Source organism: Daktulosphaira vitifoliae, unplaced genomic scaffold (genome assembly GCF_025091365.1).
Source record: "Daktulosphaira vitifoliae isolate Bord-2020 unplaced genomic scaffold, ASM2509136v1 Scaffold_2, whole genome shotgun sequence".
NCBI lineage: Eukaryota > Metazoa > Arthropoda > Insecta > Hemiptera > Phylloxeridae > Daktulosphaira > Daktulosphaira vitifoliae.
The window spans coordinates 6,440,339-6,459,829 of NW_026099573.1; the positions used below are offsets into that span (position 1 = coordinate 6,440,339).

A 19,491-nucleotide genomic window follows, 5' to 3' on the forward strand; every position below is an offset into this window, starting at 1 on the left:
AAAATGACAACTTTTTCACAAAAAATTTACTTTTTCAACTTAAATTTTGAAAGTGTTCCGGAAAGTCTGACACTTTTTTATATATATTAAATTAAAGCTAATGTAATCTACTTTATTATGTAAAAAACAAATTTCGGACTTTATTTTGTCTTCACGATGAAAATGGCTACCAAATGCTATTATTGTGTGAAAATTCTCAATTTTATTTTTTACATTTTTAACTTTATAATGCTATAACTTATTGAAAAGTGTATTAATCAATATAATTTTTTTATGGGAAATTCTATTTTTTAATAATCTCTTTTTCATTCGACATACTTTATCTTAATCAGGATATTAATAAGGAACTAGCAGTTTATGAAGCTTTTGGAATAATCCTTCAATTTTTTAAAATTAAACACTATCTAAAGATTTGCATCAAAGCGTTTTTTTTTTATAGTGATTTTAATCACTGTCAGATATCATTATACTTGATCCATCTATACCACGTCACCACTGTGCCGCGACCCCCCTGTGCTGGGTTTTTTTTTGTTAGTCAGTGTAATTTAAGAAACCTTAATTATTTGAGTGAAATTTTAAAACATCACAATTGTAAAATTACAAATATATAAATTATAGTTAAATTAAGTAAATTCACGTTGAAGCGTTTTTTATGATAGTGATGTAATCACTGTCATATATAATAGCTAGCTATGGATTTAACTCAAAAAAAATTAATACTTATAAGTGATAAAATAAAAATTATCTAGTTAAGAAAGTTACTAGTCGATAAAAACTTTTGGTCCATAATTTCAGAAATTATTACCATTTTAAAATATATAATATTTTTTTTGAAAATGAATGAAACTATTTGCCAAAAAAAAAAAAAATGTGACTTGTGATAGTTTTTGTCTAATATTTTGATATGCAATGATATTATTCGTTTAAAGCATCAAAAATAAATTTATTTATCCTTGACAAAAGAAAAAAATATAAAATCAGATTGATGTTTCAATATTTGAATAGTCTTGAAATGATATTATGAACCTAATTTAAAAATAAATAGGTACCAAATAACGATGGGTAAATTTATGTATCTTTTCTATGACAGTATAATTCAACTAATTAATCATTGAGCCCAATTATGTTTTATTTTTAGAAACCTTTGATTACCGTTAAAATACTATAACCAATATTAAAGAATATAAAGTTGAGTTTCATTTAATAATATTTTATTGAGACAATTATTTTCCATTTGTGTAATAAAAAATTATATTTCAATTTCAGAATAACTAATTGGTTTTAAATAGTACTAAGTGTGTAAATACTCAATTTGAACATTCCAACATTGATTCTATATTAAAGGTGATACAAAAATTTATCATATATTTTGACCACAAATTAGTAATTCATTATGTAAAATATTGTTATTTTTCACATACTTATAAAGTACAAAACAAAAATATCATGCATCTAAATGAATTTCGAAGATAAAAATAATGTTTCAATGGTTATTTGTAGAACATTTATGAATAATAATTCAACTATAATAAATAACTTTTATTGATATAACGAAGACAATTTAATTTCGTTGTAAAAAATAATTGGTTTTATTATTGCACTAATTAATCCTAAAATAAGTATCATTCAGAAAAAAAAAAGATCTGATCTTTCATATGGGATAAGCTAGGATTTTTAATGAAAGAGGATATTTACAAATCAATATCTCATAGTAAAATGAGCCCTCTAAAAATTTTTTCTGAATACGCACTTTGTCAGTTGTTTTAAAACGTATATTAACGTAAAATTGAAAAAGTTAAAAACGTTTTTGCATTACGTCCAGCAATAACGCCGCACTGTTGAAAAATATACATATTGGAGTTCAATAAGTAATTAAACGAGATCTTATTGTTGTTAATGTTTGTAACAATTACAGTTTCCTTACTTTTTGAATCCTGTATATGTATAAGTTTACCGGACTTTTTTTTATAAAAAAGATAAGAACTTTTTAGTTAATATTTTACAAGCCATTTATTTTCAATTGAATGATTATAGTTCTGCAAATTATGTTTAATTAAAATATGGCATAACGAATTTATATAATACTGAGGGACTAAACAAATATATTAATATATTAAAAATATTTAATATATAAAAAATTCGATAAGATTTGCAAGATTTTATATTGTGAAATTACTTTTTATTTTCATGTATTTGAACATAATAGCTTAGTAACATTAATTTGTAATTTGTTATTTTCATAAAATAATTAATATTTAAGTCTAAAATTTAATACCCACTCAGGCTCGTTCATGAGTCAGGCTAGGTAAGGCCGGTTGTTGAAAAGTTCTATCAGATTTATTTCTTTAATAAAATCATACCATGAAAAAAATGTCTAAAAAATAAAAGACTTTAACAAAAAATTAAGTGGATAATAACTATAATAAAATATAACTTTAGAGAGAATTATTTTCATTCTTTTATTTTTGGATTAATTGAGTGGTTCATAATAACAAATTGATCTTTGAGATGTTATAGAGACATAAGCCTAAAAAAAAAACTTTTAGTGGGCAAAAAACGTTTTTCCACCCTAAATAGTTTTAATGTAATAGTTATAAGAATTCGTCAACAATATCGATATCGCCGACTTTTTTCATTTTTCTCATATCAATTATTTTTGAAATATTGCAATAATCGAAACACAATTTTTATTTAAAATAAAACTGTTTGAATTTTGATTACTTTGTTATAAAATATATATTATTTGATATTAAGCCAAAAACTGTTCGTGATAATATCGTTAATATTTTTTGTGTTAAAATATATTATGAAATATAGAATTGAGATAAAAATTGACGAAAAATTATGTTTATTGATACAAAATTCTATTTTTAGATTAGATATTTTTAACAAAACACGAACAAAGCAATGTATGTAGAGAATTAGAGAGAAAAATTTCAGAATTAGAAAATATATAGCAACTGGTTGAAACTTAATTTGAAAATAATGTTATTGAGCCAAAAAAAAAAAAATCCCTATTAATTGATAATGGTAATGATGATGATGCATTATTCTATAAAAGTTTGAATTTTGTTTTTGAAAAGAAGAAAAATTATTTTAAGTTATGATAAAGCAATAAAAAAATATAAACAGTACTTATAATCTTTTTTAGCTTCGATGCGAAGCGGAGAAGGTATTAATTTTACTATGTGTTTTTTTTTATTTATTTATTTTTTTTTTATTTATTTATATTTTTTTTTTTATGTCTGTTGCCACTTTTTCACTCTTTTGCTCTCACTGGACCGATTTCTTTCAAAAATACGTCAAAAGATCACAAATCGTATCTAGTTGAAGACATTACCCTTTTTTTTAAAATCTATCACTTAACCTGCTCATTAGGGGGGATTTAAAAAAACAACTTTTTTACAAAAATTATCTTTTTCAAATTAAAGCTTATTTTATGTACTATAAAATGAAAAAAAAAATTTGTCCCGACACTTTTTCTTCTACATTTAAACGGCTGCCGTAGTTAAATAAACACTATTTTTGTGTTAAAATTTTCGATTTTAAATTTTCAACTTAATAATGCTATAACTTTTTGAAAAATGTATATATCAGCACAAATTTTTTTTTATAAATACATTATAAGTACATCTTTCATTTGACATACTTTTTATTAAAATTGGACAATTTCCCCTTATATAGGGGGCGTTCAAAACTTAAAATATTGTAAAAAACATAGATCTTTTTCAACTGAACTTTTGAAAATGTTCCGGAAATACTGCGTCCTTTAAACATATATCAAATCAAAGGTTATGTTATATACTATCAAATGAAAAAAAAAAATTTGTCCCGACATCTTATCTTCTATGTGCAAATGGCTGTCGAAAATTTTAAAAAAAATGTAATGTTTGCGATAAAAATTACATTTTATCGGGATGTTTTTTGTACTTAAAACTGCCATAACTTTTTCAAAAATGAACAAATAAAAATAATATTTTTTTGTATTGAAACCTTAGATATTTCCCTTTCATTTGATATAATTTTTTTTGAAAATCTTACACTTATTTTATAGAAGGGGCGTTCATAACTTGAAATATTGTAAAAAACATAGATCTTTTTCAAATGAATTTTTGAAAATGTTCCGGAAATACTGCGTCCTTCAAACATATATAAAATTAAAGCTTATTTTATGTACTAAAAAATGAAAAAAAAAAATTGTCCCGACGACCTATCTTCTATATGCAAATGGCTACCGTATTCAAAAATATGCTATTTTTGTATGAAAATTATGGGTTTTGTATTTTATTTTAATAGAAGTTGATGTTGCTTTTGCAATTATCCATCAATTTTTTAAAATTAAACACTATCTACAGATTTGCATCGAAGCGTTTCTTATGATAGTGATTTTAATCACTGTCAGATTNCATCGAAACGTTTTTTATGATAGTGATTTTAATCACTGTCAGATTAAATCTATACTGGACCCAACTATTTTTTTTTTAAATGTCTTTCTTTTTTTTTTATTATTATTTAAAACCAAAGCACTGAAATTATAATACTATTAAATATATTTTATATAACAAATATATAGTGATAAATTCTTGTAACAAAAAAAAAAAAAACTTATTTCTTCATAATAAAAAGTAATTTGAAAATATTTGATAATCATTATGAGATATAGCTAGTATCTATATATTTTTTATATTAATACATCTTTATCTGATATGGTTGGTATTCCATAACTTGATTTTTTACAACAACGATGGTAACTTAACAGTATTTTTGAAAATAAAAAAATAATTAAAACATTTAAATATTAAATTTTTTTTTTTTTTCGATATCGAATTATTTTTTCATACTATATTGATATATCGCGATATCGGGAACAATTTTTTTTTATATTGCGATAGAAAATCGCTGAAATTCAGTACGATATTCATATGCAAAAATATATTGTTGACGAACCCTAACATTTATTATTTTCTAAACTTTTCATGCGATACTATGATAAATAAATATATCATATAGACTTGTGATAAATTTTCACATAGTTTGGTGTCTCGAAATTGTTCTGAATAAATTTTATAAAGCATGAAATCCCTAAGCTATATTATACATATTATTTGTTAGAAAGTTAATTGTAAGCATTATTTGTGTATAGTAAAAATAGATTAAACAATCTAGTTTTTCGTTGTTGTGCAAAATTATGTGTCACAAACATTTATTTGTTGTTTTTTTTTTTTTTTTAAGTGACTTTTAATCGTATAATTTTAATTTTTTAACCAAGATTTAATGGAAGGTGCTAAGGTAAAGTAGCTTTAGCTTTTAAACTTTTTGAAAATTAATACTTTTATCGTTTACTTAGATTGGTAAAAATAACAAAACTAACAAGCTCATAAAAAAAACAGAAAATAAATCTAGCATCGTTGCATTGAGAGGTCAAAATGAAATAAAATAACAAAGAATTCAATTTTAAAATTAAAATTATTTATTTTAGGCAAATTGTCAGTGCCAATAAGGATAAAGCCAAAAAAAAGATTAGAAGTGACTAGAAGTAATAGACATATTGACACGCCGGTAAAGGTCGCTAGATCTTTAAACTCATGTTTATCTTTAAAATCGCATAAGACGCAATTGGTACGTTCAAAGTATTATAGATCACAATAACTGAAATTTTACTATAATCAAGTCCAAATTAATTAAGGGGAGTGAAAGGGGGAACTACAATGAAGTATAAGTAATATATTTTAAACCAATAGTAACAACTAATTAACCAAAAATGATACACACATTTAAAAATTATATTATAAAGAGCTTCTGTAGTGTCCCTATTAAATAAATGAAAAATTAGTATAAATATAAATATATTATATTATATATTATATATTATAAAGTAATATAAATTGATTCATAAGAACTTAAAGAATATTTTATACCGCTATCTCATTTTGATAAAAACTTTTACTACGCCCTTTACCATTAATTTTAAGGCTCTATATTTTTTTCAGTCTAAATTAGAATATTATACCACAGTTTACTAAAATTATAATTTTATATAGGTCAAGTAATTTCAATTATACAACAGTTTTATCAATTAAATTTTTTAACAAATATACTTTTTTTTTTATTTTTTCCATCTCAAGATAAATTACAAATAATTAACAGATTTTATCACTTAAATAACATTTATCTAATAATGACAGCAAATTTTACACTCAGTAAAATTTCCCCAAGTACACATTATAATAATATTAAAAATTACGTGTTATTGGTTACTTTTTCAATTTTAATTGATTTTTTACACTCTGTTTGAGATGGAGTTGTCCTAAGCTTTTAATATTTGAAAAAATCATATTCAAATATTTCTATTGTTTCATGAACAATAATATAGATTCATTATTATTATCATTAATTTAATTATATTATTAGTTAAATTGCTAATTGCTATACTACCCTTATATCAGTATTATTAAATAGTATATTTGAGATTTAGGGATTACATGTTTCATGGTACCGAGGTAAACTATAAAATGTATGGTATAAAAATATAATTTGTACTTAACTGTAAATTATACAGCTTATTTTAACTCAAAATACTTCTAATAATATTTCCCAATCTATAATTATTTCATATCTTCGGCTATTAGTATAACCCTCACTTTTTCCAAATTTAAGGTTACAGCTAGAATGTATGATATAGAAGTAAATATGCAAAATTACCAAATATTAAAATCAAAAATAAGTTAGACTTGTTTAAATTTAAAATAAAAATTAGGAAAGCATTTTAATATAAAAAATACATTTTAGTGCCTCCTGAAAATTTTTATTTTTGAAGATAACACTTATCAAAGTAATAATCGTCGAAAAATATTCTTACACACTCTTTTAAAAAACATCGAATTGATAATATATAAAGTATCATAAACATTATATTTAATTATTAAATTTTGCTCAGCATAACAGTCATCAAACAACATCTAAAAATGATGAAGATTTTCTTGAGGATGACTTCGAAGTATTTAAACAGAATTTATTCAATCATTGTGAAAACCAACATTTGAACTCTAAAAATGAATCCAGACCAATGTCAGTGTCCATATCATTTCGCAAAACCCTTGAGATTTGTTCTAATGAGGTAATGATTTCTTAAATTAAGAATTTATTTGATTAATTATAGTGATGAATTCAATGAAGTAAAATGTAGCACTTATTTCTGTATAGTATGGCATAATTAAAACAAAAATGTATGAGGGTTCCAATTTAAATCCCCTACATAAAAATATTAACTTCGATGCGAAACTGAGAAGGTATTAGATTACTATGATGTATTTTTTTTATTTTTTATTTTTTATGTCTGTTACCCACTTTTCTCAACTCTCACCGAACAGATTTCTTTCAACAATACGTCAAAAGATTACAAATAGTGTCTAGTCGAAGACATTACACTCAAAAATTGAAAAAATCAACCTCGTTCCCCGTAAATGAGAGAAATCTCATTACAAAAAATTACAAATTTAATCGCTAATTTTTGATATTTATTCAATTTTTTTTACTTAAATTTGCAATAACTTTTTTAAAAATTACCACATCAATATAATTTTTTTTTATAGATGCATGATGTCTTTACCTATCATTTGATATATTTTTTTATAAAGCTAACCTTTTACCTGTCCACAAGGGGGTTCAAAACGACAACTTTTTGAACTTAACCTTTGAATGTGTTTCGGAAACTGATACTTTTATATATACCTTAAATTAAGCTTATGTAATATTCTTTATTCTTTAAAAAAAAATGTTGGGACTTTATTTTATCTTTACGGCAAAAATGGTACGTCAAAAGATCACAAATCGTATCTAGTCATTTTTAATTCAATTACAAATTTAAAAATCGCTAATTTTCGACATTTTTTTTTACTTAAATTTGCCATAAATTTTTGAAAAATGTATGGATTAATACAAATTTTTATGAGAAATACTATATATACACGGTAATTTTTTTATCATAACCCACTCAATTACTTGCAGAATAATAATAATTTAAACATTTTTTTTCTTTATTATCTTTAGTTACACATTATTCTTGAATTTTTAACTATGTAATACTTTTTAAGTTCATCCCTTATGCCTTGGAAGGGGGTCAACTTTGTTTTTTAAATGGTAACACATATTTTTAATTTAATAAAATGTTTGAGTTTTTAATTTAATAGTAAATGGCATTTGAATTTTTAATATAACCATACTCGTTTATTAGATATAAACATTTAAAGTTTCAAAATTTCGAGTTAATATACATGTATTATACACAAGGTATTACAAATACAGCTAGATAATTGGTTTTTTATGACATCAATATTCGCAGGTACACAGCATTGTTATTATCAATGGTAGTAAGGCACATTGTTGTGAGTTCATAAATACACTAACTGACTATATAAAAATTATATCTATTGATAGTCATAATTGATAATAAACAATCCGTGACTGTGACAGCGATGTCATAAAAAACTGTAAAAATAGCTACCTGTATTTGTAATCCTTTGTGTATTATACATGTATATTAATTCAAAAATTTGAAACTTTAAATGTTTATTTCTAATAAACGAATAAAGTTATATTAAAAATTCAAATGCCATTTACTATTAAATTAAAAACTCAAACATTTTATTAAATTAAAAATATGTGTTACCATTTAAAAAAACAAAGTTGACNCATTTTATTAAATTAAAAATATATTACTATTCATTGTAGGATTCAGAAAACTTTATACATTTTAACAAGAACAAGTGGTTAGAAATGACAATTCAAGAAAAAAATATGTGGCTTAAGAAATATCTACATAAAATAAAAGTAATTGAATAAATATATTTTTTTAATGAAATATTGTACTAAATAATTATTTTTTAATAGCGTGAGATAATTTTAGTATATAGAATGATAGTAGATTATCGTGGAGGAGACATATTACAAGATGAACTATCCGAGTTATCATCAATTTCATCAATGGTTGACATAAAACCAATAAAAGATCTCAAAAGTCCTAATGTATGTATAATGTTTTTTTTTTGTTTAAGAATAATAATGTATAAACTTTAGCATTAATTTGTATATTAAATAACAACAAAAGAACACCTATTATATTACTACCTTTCACTTTTGTGAAGTAAAAATTATCGATATATGATTAATGATTTATTATTGATCCATATTTTCTATTTGATATTTATCATCATTAAACATTGCCGTAATTATGGCGGATATGGATTATATGTCTAAATATTAAGGCGAAAGAAGTATAGTCGAATTTTTAGCGGCTATATTAGTATCTGGTTGAGTATTTAGTCACAACATCTTTACGCCGTTTAAAATATCAGCCTAACAAAAAATCCAAGAAATTTCATTATTCCTCTAAATCGAAATTTTATTTATTGTTCAATAGGATTACATATATGCGCTCATATCCCCGTTCCCACAAAATCATTGTACCGTTGTCTTGGCTTATAACATTGACACAGTGATGCACATATTACTACAAAAGGACAGACTGCACACATTAACACTTCTGAGATTCACCACCACCGTGTTATAATACGAGTGTCCTAAATGGCAGTTGACTTTTTACCATCATTATTCTTATTGTCTAAGACATAAAAATCAAGAGTTTTATATTTATATATATTATTGCAATGCGATCCTTGATAGTTCCTCTGAGGGAATATAAATTAAATAGAAGACCTTAGTATATAAGGTAAATATAACCTAACCAGCTATCCCCCGTTGTTTAATAACATGTTATTAAATATAAGACTACCTGATTACTTTAGATTATACTAGCCCCCCTAAAATATTTCCCAAATGTCCAAGTTATAAACTTCATTGATCAAGAAACTTTTTTTAGGGACGGGATAAAAAAATAAACATAGCGGCTGTTTTTCACTCTCTTGCAGTCATCTACCCACAAAAGGAAGACTGTACTTAAAATTTGATAAATAAAATTATCTAGTCTTGCAAAGTATTCTAAGAAATTATAAAGTTTTAATGACGATAAGAATAAATAAACGAGAAAGAATTCATCAGAAATCATTCATAAAAGAATTCGGATGAATATAAATATATTTAACACTAGAAATCACGAAATAGCCATAGACAAATATAACTAACATTAAAATAGCTATCTTAGAATTCTCTGTAATATAATAACAAAATTATTCTTATTGCTATGATTTTAAATTAAGAAAGTAAAAAAAACAAAAAATATAATTTCCATTCTAAAAGTATTTTAAGATAAATACCAAATTTTCATTAATTATTAATTATTATATGGTTAATTTCAGTTTATATATTCGAATTATTTTTACAATTTTAAAATACAAAGTATATATTATATTTTATAGTTACACTATTAAAAAACATATCCGAATATTCACATACATGTATTGAAAGTTTTTAGTACTTACAATGTAAGGAAAAATTTGGATAAATAGTGACAAAAATGTTATATTTGTGTACAAGCTTTTAATATATATTATGTAAAAATTACATTACTAATATGTAAAATTAATTTGTATATTAAAAAAAATTATACTAACGTATGAAAATTTTTGGATAATATCTTTTTATGTACAGATAGACAATGTGGCCAAGTTGGTAACACGGCAGTGGTTGACGCGCATTATTTCTAGTTCGAAACTAGAATACGCATGGCTCTGTTTTCTGTGATAGAGAGGGTGATAGAGGGGTCTATTTTTGAATTTTATATTGGTGTACTAATCTGTTTAGTATACTAAAACATGACGTTTTAGTGCAACTATTAGTGTGAAACTAAAAAACCATATTTTTGAATGTTGGTATGCTAAAAAATATTTATTAGTGTACTAAAGTTTTAGATGATCTTTTTAGAGTGGTATCTACCACACTAATTATGATTTTAGTACACTAATGTTACTGTTATCATTCATATTTATATGAAAACTTATATATTTATAACGTTTTCAAATTTATTTAATATTAAATATTAAAATGGAACACTTTCTTAATATAAATTATGTGCAAGTTATTAGTAATTTAGAAATAGTTGAAGATAATGGCCATTCAACAATGAAATTTCGTTTAGCGGAGGATCCGTTCATTGGTATGTTACAAAACAAATTACAATATATAAAATTATCTATTTACATTATTAAATGTTATTTTCTGTAGTTTTGTCCGAAAGGGCTTTTATACAAAAATTTAGACTGACAAAAGTTCTTGCACTAAATTTAATTAATGAGCTATGCCCATATTTAGAACCCCCATCGAGGAAGTCTGCTATAAGTATAGAGCGCAAAGTATGCAAAATATTGTACAATATTGTACAATATTGACTAAACAATAAGTAAAATTTAATAAAATTTTTGTCACGATAGGTACTAACAGATTTACGATTTTTCGCTAGTGTCTTCTTTGGGCCAACAGTTTCATTTAAAATCTTGGTAATATTTTGCCATAATAATTTTGCATCTTTCATGGTAAAAGATGGTCCAAATTTTTTAGAATTTAATTTTGGGTGCTTATGAACAAATTCAATTAATAATTGTTTTTGTTCATAAGTCACACTTATTGACTTTTTTTCCCTTCCATTGTAAAACATTACAGAAATTGAAATAAGAAATACTGACAAAAAACTCGTAACAAATTTCTTGTGGGTGAATTTTGTAGTTATCATAAATATTATCAAGTATTAACTATAAAATTAATATAAAATACAGTACAGCCAATATAATTTAACATATCGCACTAATAATTATTGGTTTGAAATGACATTAGATTAGACGATTGACACGGCCCGCGTAGCTTCGTTATACACGATGCCCCGCGACTCGTGCCACCTTTATCAGCCGTCGCCCTACTATGAGTATTTGACTGACCAACACCGCGTGTTATACGCTACGGTGCAAAGTCCAGCAAATGCCGCACGGCCGACAACGACCCGCCGCAAATGGTGCGAGAGTCTTCCTCCCGNAACGACCCGCCGCAAATGATGGGTGAGTTCTCGTTGTAAAAGCGACAACGTCGACCAACCGATCCGCACCCGCGCACCGTCGCCTATAACGCTGCTAACCATTTGCCGTCCAAGGATTACACCGGACATCGCGTCGTCGATGCCAGCGAAAGTGCCGCGATATTATGCGAAGATTATTATTACTGTGTTTATCTTTTCGGTTTGTTTTATTTTTGTTAACATAATCTGTTGTCGCTCATTTAATAAACGGCCCACGGGTCTCTACCCTCAAAACCAGTGTCGACCACATTTTTGCGACGTAAGTCGTATCACGATGTACGATTAGTGCAAGATTTTCAGGCTGATAAAAAATAAAATTCAAAAATACGAATTTCTATTAGTGCACTAAAATCATAATCTAATGTTTAAGTGTACTAAAACATTCGCCAATGATTAGTCTAAGATCAAAAGTAGACCCCCAGTTAAGTAATTGGAGTTCTCCCATTTCTCTCTCCGGCGACGGATTAACCACCCTTCTCGGAGTATCCATGGTAAAGCAACGCAAAAGAGTAAAAAAATTTTCAAAAACTTGTACTACTAACTAATGTTAGTTGTATTTGTCTATAGCTATATCGTAATTTATAGTGTTAAAAAGAACAAACTTCATTTTTTTAAGTACTAGATGTCTGGTAAACTTACGCATATATTCTTAAAAAATATTCCTGAATTTTCATTTACATTTACGATAGTTTATAACATACAATATTGAGGAAAATTTTTATATATAGTAGTAAAAATATTATATTTGTGTACGAATTTTCGATACTTTGTGCTAAAAATACACTACTCGTGTGTAAATGTGCATATTAAAAGTATCTACAAACAAATGGGAATTTTTGAATCATTTCTTACAGTATGATGTTTTATAAAATGGAATAGAATAGAATCACATAGTTTGGTCATGTTATGAGGAGAGAAGAATCGGAAGCTGTAAGAACAGTTATAGAAATGAATGTTGAAGGAAGAAGAGGTAGACGAAGAACATAAAAGAGATGGAGGGATGCTATTGAATGCGATATGAGGATAGCTGATGTGAGCGTAGATGATGTGGGAGATCGTGTCATCTGGAAGTTTAGGATAAGGGTGGCCGGACCCAAATAGTTGGGATTAGGGCGAGGAGGAAGAAGAAGAAGAAGAATAGAATGATATAGAATAGAAAAATTAATTAATTTGTAATTTATTTATTTCTGCATTCAGATTCAAAATGATTACTTAACTTTAATGGTTCAAATCAAGGAACTTCAAGAACGATATAATGAAATTTTGTTGGAATTGGAAAACACCAAAAACACTAATACTCAATTATCAAATCGTTTAAACGTAAAAAAAATTGACCAAGAGATTTTAACTGATGGAATTAGAGTTGAAGAAGTTGAAAAAAAATTCAATGATGCAAAAGAAGAATTAAATTCTATGTATTTAAAATTAACTTTTTCAGAAGACCGGATTGATAACTTACTGGGAGATTTAAAAAATAACCATGCTGAGTTGGAAACGACAAAGTCGTTAGTAATAAAGTTAGAAGAAAAAGTAGAAAGTTTAACTAAAACCATAGAAGAAGTTAATAAGAATAGTAACATACAAATGAAAAGAATCGAAGACCTATGTGAAGAGCGAAAAAAACTTAGAATAGATTTAGCTGATGCATCTAGGGAAAGAGATTTAGCATTGGAGGAAATAATTGAATTAAAAAATAGGTATTTATTTATTGTAAATAATAATAAATATAATTAGTCAGGATTCCAATTTATTTCTATATTAGAATAATATAAAAAATTTACAGAGAAAATAGGAATAATAAAGAATTGATCGATTTAAGATCACGAGTTTGCGAGAAGAGAACAGATATTGTTATGAAATCAATGAAACTTAGTAATTACATAGACGAAATAAATGAAAAAAATGATCAAATCAAGCACATGTATAAGTGTTAAAGTAAAAATTATAGTTGATAGCTTAATTAATATTAATTGTTTGTTACTTAGGCAGGAAATTATTTCTACTCATGAAAATATTATTAACAGTTTGGTAGGATGTAAAGAATTAATATTTAAACAAAGCTTAGAGTGAAGTGGAGTAATAATAAACGATTGGTATAATCGTAAATGCATTTTTTTAGATAATTGCATATTATTCTAAATTTAAATTAATTTGGAGGCAACACATATAAGGACCAGAACTTTTCAATCTAATATAAAATAAAATGAATTTATAAATACTCCATTCATTTACATTTACCCCACTTCACTCTAAATCAATTTTATTATTTAATTAAAATTTTAGACAGTTGATAATGTGGCGCAAAATAAGAAAATAATAAGCTTAGAAGCAAATAAAATTTCAATGGAGGACAAGTTAAAATCATGGGAAAGTAAAGCAACTTGTTGGATGAACTCATTCGTTCGCGATCAGTTTGAGTCAAAAATAGAGCAGCAAAAAAACGAAATTGAAAGTTTAAAGATATTGGTCAACAATTTACGAGGAGCATACAAAAATACTGAGACTGAAAAAAAGTTAAGTTACAGTATTATGATGGAAAAGTAGATTGATTAACTGTTACTTTTAGTGGGCTAGAGTATGAAAATAATAGGATAATAGAAATGAAACAACGAGTAATCGAGAAGCAGAACAACGTCATAAATTTAATGAGAGAAATAAATTCGCACCAATCAAATGAATTAATTGATAGTAAAGTACTAGAATCTATGAATACAATTTTTTCGAAATATGAAGAAGATAAAATGTTAGCTGATAAATTGGAGGTAGCTACTATTTTTTTAATTTAATTTATTGGTTTTTTTTTATTAATGTCCGATACTGAAGATTTTGGTTCAATAATATTTCTAGTTAGGTCTCTTAAATTATGATTATTCCGTAAGTATAATTCATTATAATTACATTTTAAAATTTAAAAAAATACCTGTTTTACATTTTGGTTCTTACTTATTAATAAGAATAGTGTCACTCCCAGTAGAAAAAATTCCATCAATCTTCGTGTATACGATGTAGATCTGTTATTTTATAATTAGATAAATGAATTCACTAATAAATTTCCTAATACCTTAGTTAAAATGAAATATGAATTTATTAAAGGTATATATTATGTTATTTTTAAAAAATTACCAAATTAAATTTACACATTGCATAGTAATTTAAGTGAGGTGGTAACATTTACATTTAATAAGTACGTTATAATACTAATTTTTTTTATTGTTACAGGAAGCCTTAATCGAAAAAACCCGTTTACAACGTTTAGTAAATGATTACAAATTACGGCTGAATTGTTCTATCGATTATAATGTTCAACTGTTGGAATAATATGTGATTTAACAGCATTTATTATAATAGCTGAATAATTATAATGAATATTATGTAATGGAAAAATATACAACCATTATGTTTAGTCACAATTTATAAATTAATTAGTTTATTCAACAGCCATTAACGAGATACCTTTTCCAGTATCTCTTATCAAACAGGCGTCAATATTAAAAGCAAAATACATTAATGTCTGATATGTTTTATATGAATGGTGCTTTTAATAAAAATAAATAGTCATTTTAAACGCGAATAAAATAACTTTTTTCAAACAAAACATTTAAAATAACGAGGAATTAAGTCATTACGAGAATAATGAGCTAAATGAAACAATGTAATAACATCAAACAATTAAACAAATTAAATAATAAAAATAAATAAAACTATGGATAGGGAATAAAGTTTACGTAAAACCTTATATAAAGACGTGGTATGCGATTTTTCTTGTCACAAGTAGAAATAATATAATTGTGGTGATTGAATTTTATTAACAAAATAAATAGAATTAGGTTAAAGAGATGTGTATTCTAAAAAAACTTTGTTTGAATTTAAATAATTAAAATGAATGGTAAGTTTTTTAATTTTTACTTTAAATAATTTAACATTTTTTATTATAAAAGGTAGTTTCAAACAACAATTTAAGACATGAAATATATTCAGTATTTTTTTTATCTGTAGAACACTGATATTTTATGATAATACACTAATATTGTCACATAATAAAATAACTTATACTTTGCAAGAGGGCCATATATCGAAATTCGTGATATTATTTATTATTATTTTCTATTTAAGTATGCAAGAAACTTCCATAAAAATTTATTTAAACTTAATATAAATGCTAAAAAGAACGTAATAAATGTAAGTCATATGAAAGATTGAAACTTTGAAATCATTTATCTTAAATGTTTATAATGATTAAAAAAAATCGAACCAAACTCAATTCAATGAATTTACATAATCTGAACTATATAATACTATAAGCTTATAGCATACTCAGGATTCTAAGTAATTTATAAGCAAACTATAGCAGAAGTAGCTGATTAAACTATAAGAAAAAAATGTTGATGGCATAAATGTCATTTGGGGTAATTCCTCTTAAGTTATTTCTATTGCATAGGTCCGATTACTTGGAGTGACAGAGTATTTTTCTTCTATGAAAGTGTAATCACCTATATAATTGCATGAAACATGTATTTATTTTCAGAGAATAGATATCTATCAAAACCTCGTGTTGTCAAAGTTGTTTATTAATGGTATTTTATAAAATGTCTATTTATTTAAAATATTTGAAGAATGGTCAGCTTGGGTTTGATTTCAAAAATTATAATTTTTATATTTTTATTTTATATGTTAGTACTAACGGAACTTATATGTATAATTGTGAATAATTTATGTTTCAATAGGGTTTCTTATAGAATAATACAATGAATTTTTACAGATAACAAAGGGGTTAGGATCACTCCAAAAATCTTTTGATTAATTATGAACTATCATGGATTCACAGTTGACAGAACATTTGAATAGGAGACAACGGTTGATTTCGGAAAAATTGTCAGATAGTATTACTATAGAACGCAAAATTCACTTGAGTTCAGATCCCCGACCACTTAATTTTTTACCTAGAATAAAGTGTAATGTGCCTAATGATGACGATTTTCTGAAAAAAATAATAATTTTTGAATCATTTGGTAACAACGCATATACTACTTCCAGTTTTAGTTCATCATCTAGGACGTCTCACGGGAATTTTAATAATAAATATTACAATAGTGGACAGAAAAATACAATTAGTTGCTTAGAAGCGCTTCAAAAGATCAATAAAACCTTCGAAGAACAAAGTGTACCATCTTCAGTATCTAATGAAGTTCATAATTTAAAAAGTAATAACTTTACAGTCAATAAATTTAACTTCCAAAAGAGAATTACACAATTAAACTTATCATCTATTAAGCCAAGTTACAAATGTATCAATACTAGAAAAGAATTATTGATAAATAAGAGGGTCTTTGTCAAGTCCCCAAGATCAGATAATAAAAATTGGCAAATTGATTCAAAATGGACGTATTTTATGGTGACTACTCAAGAAGATGATAAATTTAATTTGTCTAAAACTCCTAAATATCTTGATAAAAAGTTAAAGACGAATGGTTTGGTGCATAATACCATTAAATTATTTTCTAGACGCTAAAATTTATTTAATAATGAGTCAATTTTTATTGATATTATGAATTAAAACTCCTGCTATTAATCTTATTTTAATATTTCTAACTATTTCAATTTAAAAATACCATTTACAAATATTATGGAAAAATGCGTTTTTGTAAATGAAATTGGTAGCAAACTTTTCGAACGACACGAATCGGATTCGACAATTCTTGGTCTATCTCAATTAACAACTGTTGAAGATTGGAAAAAATACCAACAGCAAATTATCAGATCGTGTTTTGATTGCTGGGAAGAAGATGACGGTAGTCAATTAGAAACGGATGAAAAAATTTCATTGATCAACAACAAGTCAAAAACGGATAGAGAAATTAAAAACGAGCTATTAAAATTTTGTGAAAGCAATCAAGTTTGTAGTAATAGTGTTGACGAATCACTAAAATCTTCAACTACAGCAGTAGTTATGGATAAACGCAAGAATTTTCCTAAAAGAAAATCTAAACGTTTTTCGTTTTATAAGTATACTAGAAGGCTTATCCGAGAAAAGAAACCTATTTCTTGGTCATCGACGCAAGAAACGGAACCGTCATTTTCAACACAAAGTAGTTATGCTCAAAATGGTACTTTACAATGTCGATGCTCCGCTGAAGATCTGTGGAAATGTAAAAAGTGGTTCGATTCGATTGAAAAAATTCCGAATCTTCCACCACCACGACTTGGTCTAAGACCAGGATATCCATTTGTCTGTCCATCTCCTGCAGTATCAGTAGCGAGACATGAACGACTAGCAAAGCGCAGAGTAAGAAAGTTTATAGATCACATCAACTTGGACAGGCCGCTTGTCGTGTCAAGTAGAAATAGATTGCGATCAACTGAAACTCTAGGTACATCAGATAAGTTTAAGCGATTTTTTAGAAACGTTTTTCGAAAAAATCGTACGAATTTGGATCCACAATTATTGGCTCAATCTATTGAGTATGCTAGCCAAGAATTGAAAAAATGGTATTCGTTGTTACAGTGCTTAGAAGACATCAAACATAATACCGAAAGTACTAATAAAATTATAGCGACAACATCAACAAATGATGACTCTATAAAATATAAGTTCTCCGAAATTGTCAGCAATAATAATGGAAAAACTAAGGATAATGAAACAGGCGATGACAAAAATTATTGTGGAAATGTGGAAACTAGATTTTCAGACAATGTCGATCGATTAAACGGTAACGAAAGGTTAGAAATTATTAACTGGTCGACGGGTCAGCGAGGATTGCGTCAGACAATTCAGCGTAGTCTTTCAGACACAGATTTACCAGCTATGGCATTAGACTATGAAAGAGCGTTTGGCACTAAAATAGTTCGAATTAGTCGAAAAACATTAATGCCTGAAGAAGATAGAAACCCGGAATACTTAATAGATGATGAGCATGGTGACGGCCGAAGGGATGGCGTTGCATTAGGTCTTTGGAAAGAACACCGCGAATGTTTTCGGACAGCTGTTGCTCGGTTAGAATTTGTTGGCAGTACATTTAAAGAACAGTACCGTTTAACCGGTCTGAAGGCTCTTTGTAAAGTAGACGTGCTAGCTGGTTTCGGACGGTCGGCTGAGGCTGTTGATCTGTTTGTCTCCTTACTTCCACTTAGTAAGAACCCAGATTTGATGGTTCGTAAAGCTGAGGCTGTGTACGATTGGAAATTTTTTTGTCATCTGTGTATGTGGCGACATTCTTATAAAGATTAACAAGAAATAATCACTGATATTTTTCTTAATATTTAGTTGGTTCAATTATTATATAGAATACTATTTGTTCACTAATTGTATAACACTTTTCCCGAATAATTATGATTTATACAAAATTCAGATTTATGACACATCCCTTATATGAATATACACACCTGTAAATTTTTGTACTGAAATAGAATATTTTGAGCTATAAAAAATTTATATACTTTGAATTATTAATAACTTTTTTTACATGAAAATAAGC

At 26.2% G+C, this 19,491-nt stretch overlaps 2 protein-coding genes across 4 annotated transcripts in view; both read left to right on the forward strand.

Moving 5' to 3' along the window:
- LOC126898590 (uncharacterized) overlaps positions 1 to 15,437 on the forward strand; it is an 18,765-nt gene extending 3,328 nt beyond the window's left edge. The window contains exons 2-13 of one of the 3 annotated variants that reach the window (XM_050672803.1): positions 1,267 to 1,344; positions 5,348 to 5,420; positions 5,480 to 5,619; positions 6,938 to 7,117; positions 8,731 to 8,829; positions 8,890 to 9,024; positions 13,217 to 13,716; positions 13,803 to 13,940; positions 14,005 to 14,047; positions 14,303 to 14,532; positions 14,586 to 14,781; positions 15,239 to 15,437. In XM_050672803.1, coding sequence (XP_050528760.1) covers positions 7,067 to 7,117; positions 8,731 to 8,829; positions 8,890 to 9,024; positions 13,217 to 13,716; positions 13,803 to 13,940; positions 14,005 to 14,047; positions 14,303 to 14,532; positions 14,586 to 14,781; positions 15,239 to 15,337 — 1,491 coding nt within the window. In that variant the 5' untranslated portion in view covers positions 1,267 to 1,344; positions 5,348 to 5,420; positions 5,480 to 5,619; positions 6,938 to 7,066 and the 3' untranslated portion in view covers positions 15,338 to 15,437. The remainder of the gene's footprint in view (positions 1 to 1,266; positions 1,345 to 5,347; positions 5,421 to 5,479; positions 5,620 to 6,937; positions 7,118 to 8,730; positions 8,830 to 8,889; positions 9,025 to 13,216; positions 13,717 to 13,802; positions 13,941 to 14,004; positions 14,048 to 14,302; positions 14,533 to 14,585; positions 14,782 to 15,238) is intronic. The other 2 variants (XM_050672802.1, XM_050672804.1) reach the window with 2 other exon arrangements.
- A 2,190-nt stretch (positions 15,438 to 17,627) lies between these two features.
- On the forward strand, positions 17,628 to 19,425 carry LOC126898589 (uncharacterized). Its single transcript, XM_050672801.1, has one exon. The coding sequence runs from the start codon at positions 17,643 to 17,645 to the stop codon at positions 19,242 to 19,244; it is 1,602 nt and encodes a 533-aa protein (XP_050528758.1). The 5' UTR covers positions 17,628 to 17,642; the 3' UTR covers positions 19,245 to 19,425.
- Positions 19,426 to 19,491: the final 66 nt, after the last annotated feature.

What these genes read in the sequence shown, in the direction of transcription:
- LOC126898589 (XM_050672801.1), top strand. Translation starts at nt 17,643, where the DNA reads ATGGAAAAATGCGTTTTTGTAAATGAAATTGGTAGCAAACTTTTCGAA.